The sequence below is a fragment of the Pteropus vampyrus genome, unplaced genomic scaffold (genome assembly GCF_000151845.1).
Source record: "Pteropus vampyrus isolate Shadow unplaced genomic scaffold, Pvam_2.0 Scaffold46, whole genome shotgun sequence".
Classification (NCBI taxonomy): domain Eukaryota; kingdom Metazoa; phylum Chordata; class Mammalia; order Chiroptera; family Pteropodidae; genus Pteropus; species Pteropus vampyrus.
Genome location: NW_011888827.1, coordinates 5,166,719 through 5,174,079, shown reverse-complemented (window position 1 = coordinate 5,174,079; position 7,361 = coordinate 5,166,719). Strand labels below are relative to the sequence as shown.

Genomic DNA, 7,361 nt, shown 5'->3' with positions numbered 1-7,361 from the left:
TAGGTCGGGCTTCTCATAAAGCAGTTTTACATGGGAAATTTATGTGGGTGATTGGTGGATATACTTTTAACTACAGTTCTTTTCAAATGGTCTTGAAGTAAGTTTTTTTTTTTTTTTAAGATTTTCACAATTTGTTATTTAAGCCAGATTTTATTGGTAACAAGACTATCCTAAATGTCTGTTTTTTTTTTGCTGTCCAAATTTATGAATGTTTATTTTATGATAGTATCTATTTGCTACATGGAACTGATTTGAGAATCTATGAATTTAGTATATCCATAATTAAAGATTTGTCATTGTGCACATAGGGTTGTTTTGTATAAATATTTCATTACCTCTCTAGAGTGCTTTTAATAAATTCTGAGTAAGAAAATATTAACTTCAAGTAAGGCCAGACCAGGCCTGTATTAGACACTATGAATCCTGCCACATTTTATTTCTTCAGAATGAAATATAATTGTTTATATAAAAAATACTTTCAATTTGCACTGTAAGTTAATTTACCTGAACTTTTTTTTACTTTGAATTTACTTTAGAAGCTTTTGTTCGGAGAACAGTGCCAGTATTATAAAACAGATCATTTACTGTTTTCTCAATAGAGATTGTCCTCTGCATGATTGGATGATAAGGGAAATCACATGGATGGCAGCTTTATCTGATTTCTTTTCAGATGGTGATTATATTTTATGAATGTTCAATAATAGAATAAAAGAGGAAATAGGAAGACTAATTTGATTATCAATGTTTTCAGTGGTGATATTCATAATATATAATAACTGGTGCGACTTGGGCATCAGCCAATCAAAACTGACCCTGGAAAGTGTACCATAATGGTGCGTACTCAATAGGTTGCTGGATTTAGAAGATAAATATACAGGATACCCAGTAAAACTTGAAATTCAGATAAACAGTGAATAATTTTTTAGTATAAGTGGGCCCTTGCAATATTCTCTTTTGAATTTGTCCCAAGTAGTCCATGGGTTCTACCAATATTAAAAATTGTTTATCATTTATCTGAAATTTAGATTTAACTGGGCATCCTGTATTTTATCTGGCATTCCTACCCACTAAAAATACTAGCCCTATTAGTTTGGGTATTTAAAAATTCTGCTGCTTATAAGAAGAGATTGATTTAAAACCAGGATTGAATATGACTGGAATTAAAGTGTAAAATAAAATAAATTCTAGAGAGAGGGAGGAAGAGTTTTAGGTATTTCAGTTAACAGAATTCTGTAACACAATATATAAGGGATAAAGTATAGTAGAAATAATTGAAAGAGAGTTGGGATTAAAATAAATTGTTAAGATATGAAAAGAACCTGAAAAAATGAGATTCAAATGTGGAAACGGAAAGTAAATTAATTACGATTAATGAAAATGAAAAAGCCTGTGAAAATAAAGTAGAACATTTTTTGCATTTTTAATGGGCTGTAAGAAAGCAAAGAATATGTAAGACCAACGTGGTCCACAAAGCCTAAGATACTTATTTACTGTCTGACCCTTTACAGAAATAGTTTGCCGAGTCCTAGTTTATGGTCACTTGGGGGAAAACAGTGTGTTGGGTGCAGGTACTGGTAGGTAGGTAGCTGTAGTAGTGCAAGTCTGTGGAAGTTACGTTCTGATCGATTATATTTTCCTCATTTATCATGCTCATTATCTTATAACTCCAGTATAGGAAATAAGTTAAACATAATACTGAAAACAGTTTTTGGTAACCCTACCCGACCCCCCTTTCTTTTTTCCTGATGAGTTAAAGGAAGAAAGAGAAGAGTGGGGGATAATAGTTGATAGTGAGCTTCTTAAACAGGGTCCTTGTCAATTCTTGGCTGGGTGCTTCCTTTCGTATGTTTTGGCAAATTGAAGAGATTTGAGGGTAGAGTATGATGGTGACAGCTTCTGTTAGATAAGCGTTTGAAATCCATAGTTTGGAACTTCTGTTTTCATATGTATACTTTTAGACCAGCAAAACAAATATTAATTTTCATTTTCCATCCTGTAATTTAATAATACCTTAGTTTTATGTGAGATTCTATCTTACTAGATTCATTTTGTACAATCTCAAACTGATCAGTAAACTAGGTATATTTGCACATAGAATATACATACTTCTTGGTTAATTTATATAATGCTAAGTGCATATAAAAGAATAAAAATGAATACTTAAAGCAAATGGCTATTGTAACAATGGAGAGAATTTCTCTCTAGTTCCAAAAGAAAAAACTTACTTTTTTTTTTTTTTAATTAAAAAATGCAGAACAACTCACTATTGTTTAGGTTAAGCGATTGGTTGAAATTATTAAAGCAATCGAACAAATTAATTCCAGTAATAAATAGCCTAGTCCAGTTAATGTATATTACACATTTAGGTGATTGAATCCAACTTACAGTAGGTATGTCTTGAATGTTTTTATTAAAAATTAACTACTATGGTACATGAAATTATGAGTTTATTCTAATTGTTTTGAATTTAATGAATACTTGAATACAGGTAAGAAAGCATATGCAGATTAAAAAATGAAAATGAATCTAAGCTTACAAAGTTATTTTTTTTCTTGCTTTTAGTTACAATTTAGAAAACAGTATATGGAATGTAGGAACTCTATCAAGGGGACCTCTCCAGAGATATGGTCACTCTCTTGCTTTATATCAGGTATGGATCTTGCTTTTTAAATTTTAATTATTATTATTATTATTATTTTTAATTTACCTTAGAGAAAAAATAAACAAAATGTCAGATTTATTTCAAACACTTAATGAGAATAATAGATCATATGGATCAGGATAACTTGAGGTATCATAGATTCATATACTGTTTTAGTAAAAAAATGGATTTTAGTACAGTCCTCCATTGAGCATGAGAAGAAATAGGTAAACTTTTGTCCATGGCTTTTTATTTAGTCATCAGGTCAACCACTTTTTTAAAAAAAAATTGTGGTAAAATACACATAGCCTAAAATTTATCATTTGAACCATTTTTAAGTTAGAGTTCAGTGGCATTAAGTACGTTCAGATTGTTATATAACCTTACCACCATTATCTCCAGACCTTTTTTCATTTTGCAAAACTGAAACTCTGTACCCATTAAACCATGACTCTCCATTCCCTGCTTCCCCAGACCCTGGTAACCATCATTCTGCTGGTCAGTTCTTTGAGGTAGATAGCCAGAAATGGAATTGCTGGATTATATGGTAATTCTATTTTTAATCTTTTGAGGAACTGCTGTATTGTTTTCCACAGTGGCTGTACCATTTTACATTCTTACCAAGAGTGCACAAAGGTTCCAGTTCCTCCATATCCGTGTCAACACTTGTTATTTTCTGTTTTTTTTTTGTTGTTGTTGTTATTGTTTTTATAATAACCATCCTAATTAGTGTGAGTGGAGTCCTTTGCCCATTTTTTAATTGAGTTGTTCGTTTTTTGTTGTGAAGTTATAGGAGTTCTTTATATATTCTGGATATTAACTTCTGATTAGATATATGATTTACAGATATTTTCTACCATTCTTTGGGCTATTTTCTTTGTACTCTGTTGATAGTGTCTTTTGATGTGTAAAAGTTTTAATTTTGACGTTCAATTTATCTGTTTTTAATTTTGTTAACCTGTTCCTTTGATATCACATCCAGGTAATTGCCAAATCCAAATGTCATGAAGTCTTTTCTCTATATTTTTTTTTAAGAGTTTTAAAGTGTTCTTATATTTAGGTCTTTAGTCTGTTTTGAGTTAATTTTTGTTTATGGTGTATGCTAAAGGCCCAATTTCTCGCTTTTACATGTGGATATTGAGTTTTCCCCGCATTATCCCAGTGTTCTATTGCTTGGGTTTGTACTACATTTTGTTTATCATTTCATCAGTTGATGGATATTTGGGTTGTTTCTATCTTTCTGTTGTTATGAATAATGGTGCTATGAGCATTTATGTATAATATATTGAAAATACTATCTTTTTCCCATTGAATGGTGTTGGTACCTGTGTTGAAAATCATCTGACCATATATATGAGGATTGATTTCTATGTCTGTATTTTGCTAGTTCCACACTTCTGATTACTGTCATTTTGTAGTAAGTTTTTAAATAAGGAGTGTGAGACTTTTAACTTTGGTCTTATTTTTCAAGTTTGTTTTGTCTATTCAGGGTCCTTTAAAATTCCATATGGATTTTAGGATGGATTTTTCTATTTCTCCCAAAATATTATTGGGTTTTTGGTAGGGATTGCATTGTAATCAGTTATTTTTATATATTCACTGGATTCATGAATTTAGCATGATTAAAATGACAGACTACTTAGGAGGTTTTTGTTTTGAATCCACAAAGATTCATGTGTTTTATGGTCTGTGCATCGATTTTTCAAGTCAGAATTTATATATTTCCTGTGCTTATTTAAGAAAATTTAGGAAATGCAAGAGCCATGTAAAGATTAAACTACCACTTTTTTTATGCACATGCATGTTTTAAAAATAAAAATCCTATGTATAGATGTAGTATGTACATGTTTCTTTTAGTTTAGTCTTTTAGTTTATTTATTTCAGTTTTAATTGAGATATTGTTGACATACCATATAATTCACTCATTGAAAGTATACAGTTGGTTTTCAGTATATTCTGAGTTGTGCAACCATCTCTTGCAGATTTGTGCAAAATTGCAGAGTTGTGTGTAATCAAGTTTAGAACATTTTCATCACCTCACATAGAAACTCTGTATTCTTTAGTTATCACCCCAAACCTCCTCATCCCCCCAGCCTTACAATCATGATTCGACTTCCTGTCTTTATAGATTTGTCTATTCTGGACATTTCATATAGATGAAATTGTATACTATGTGGCTGTTGACTGGTGTGGTGTAGCATGTATCATCACTTCATTTTTAGGGCTAATATGGATGTATACTACATTTTGTTTACCCTTTCATCAGTTGATGAATATTTGTGTTCTTTCCAACTTTCAGCTATTATGGATAATGGTGCTATGAACATTTATGTATAAGTTTTGTTGTGAACATATGCTTTCATTTCTCCTGTATGTATATATAGGATTGGAATTGCAGGGTCAAATGGTAATTTTATATTTAACTTTTTGAGGAATTGCCAGACTGTTTACCAAAGTGGCTGTATCATTTTCCATTCCCTGCAGCCATCTATAGATCTCCACCAGCTCTTGTTAGTATCTGTCTTTTTGATTATAGCCATCCTAGTGGGATCTCATTGTGCTTTAATTGAATTTCCCTGTTGACTAATGTTGGTGAGCATCATTTCATGTGCTTATTGGTGACTTGTATTTTCTTTGGGTACTTTCCTATTTTTAAATAGGGTTATTTGTCTTTTTATTATTGAGATATAAGAATCCTTTATATATTCTAGATACAAATCCCTTATGAAATATATGATTTACAGATATTTTCTCCTATTCTGTGAACTTTCACTTTCTTATGGTGTCTTTTGAAGCACAAGTTTTTTAGTTTTGATGAAATCCAATTTATCATCTTTTTCTTTTGTTTTCTGTGATTATGGCATCATATCTAAAAATTCACTGCCAAATCTAAGGTCATGAAAATTCACCGCATGTCTTCTTTTAATAGTGTTATAGTTTTGGCTCTTACATTTAAGTCTTTGATGGATTTTGAGTTAAGTTTTGTATATGATGTGTACTAAGGGTTCAAGTTTTTTCTTTTGCATGTGACTGTCCAGTTCTCTTAGCACCATTTGTTGAAGAGACTGTTATTTCCTCATTAAGTGGTCTTGGCGCTCTTGTCAAATATCAGTTGGCCGTAAATGTATGGATTTATTTCTGGACTCTCAGTTCTGTTAACTTATATGTTTATTTTTATGCCAGTCGCACACTGTCTTTGATGACTTTTGCTTTGTAGTAAGTTTTTTAAAATTAATTTTTATTTTTAATTACAGTTGACATTCAGTATTATTTTATATTAGTTTCAGATGTACAGCATAGTGGTTGGACATTTATATAATTTACAGAGCGATCCCCTGATAAGTCTAGTATCCACCTGGAACCTTATATAGTTATTACAATATTATAGATTATATTCCCTATGCCGTACTTAGTTTTGAAATCGAGTGGTGTGAGTCCTCGAATTTTATTTACTTTTTTGAAGCTTGTTTGGATATGCTGGATCCAATTCCATATTCAGTCTTTGCCTAGTTGCTCTGGCTAAAACCTCGAGTATGACATGGAATATAAGTGGCAAAAGTGGACGTCTTTGTTTTGTTTGTTTTTGAGAAAGCATCCAGTCTTTCATCATTAAGTATAGTATTAGCTGATCTAAAATAATAAAGATCATTTTATTCGATGATCTTTATTAAGTTGAAGAAATTCCTTTCTATTCTTAGGTTGTTGAAAGAGTCTTTCCATAGCATGAGAAATGGTAATAAAAATGTACTCCACGGAATTCACAAATGTGGTCTACCTTTTTGGTGAACAGTGCTTGATCAAAGCGGTGAATGCTCAAGACGAGCCCAAAGCAGTACACATAGATGGTAAAATTCAAGTGTAACAATGAGGGACTCAGCAAGTAGGATAATAAAAAAGTATAGTTAATCGACTATGCAGTGTAATTGTTCTAAATAAAATATGTTAAAGTAATTTTTGGAAAGCACGGATTCCCTTCCCCTCTTCTTGTAAGCAAAAGCATTAATTTTCATTACTCATGTGTTCCCATTTGACTTTTTACAAATAAGAGCAGCGCCTTATGCATGTTGTGAGCAATTAAATTTAAGTTTAAAGTTAACCTTTATTTTTAATTACTATATATTGCTAAGAAATAACTATTCTGTTTATTAATACATGTTTTTTAATTTACAGGAAAACATCTTTATGTATGGAGGCAGAATTGAAACAAATGATGGCAATGTTACAGATGAATTATGGGTTTTTAACATACGTAGTCAGTCATGGAGTACAAAAACTCCTACTATTATTGGACATGGTCAGCAGTATGCTGTGGAGGGACATTCAGCACATATTATGGAGTTGGATAGTAGAGATGTTGTCATGATCATAATCTTCGGATATTCTGCAATATATGGTTATTCAAGCAGCATACAGGAATACCATATCTGTGAGTTATTCTGATATATACTCTTTTTTATTAGTTGAGAATATTTTTATCTTTAATAAAATATTCTTATGAATTTAGTCAAAGTGATTAGTTTTTTGAATTCAGAATTATAAGCCAAGAACTAATACTTTTTAATATAAGCTTTTTGGTGTTTTGTGTTGGATTTTGTCTTTTAATGTTTATCTTCTTACCCAAATTTGGAGAAATGTTACCCAGTAGTCACATTTTCCAAGGATTGAGAATATTTTTAAATATGAGAAATTCCAGTAGGTGGTGCTGTTTCTTTGGGTTTTA

The 7,361-nt window shown here is 31.1% G+C and overlaps 1 protein-coding gene across 1 annotated transcript in view; it reads left to right on the top strand.

Moving 5' to 3' along the window:
- Positions 1 to 7,361, top strand: part of ATRNL1 (attractin like 1) — a 572,934-nt gene that overhangs the window by 20,649 nt on the left and 544,924 nt on the right. Inside the window, exons 6-7 of the mRNA XM_023530113.1 lie at positions 2,563 to 2,650; positions 6,812 to 7,067. Coding sequence (XP_023385881.1) covers positions 2,563 to 2,650; positions 6,812 to 7,067 — 344 coding nt within the window. The remainder of the gene's footprint in view (positions 1 to 2,562; positions 2,651 to 6,811; positions 7,068 to 7,361) is intronic.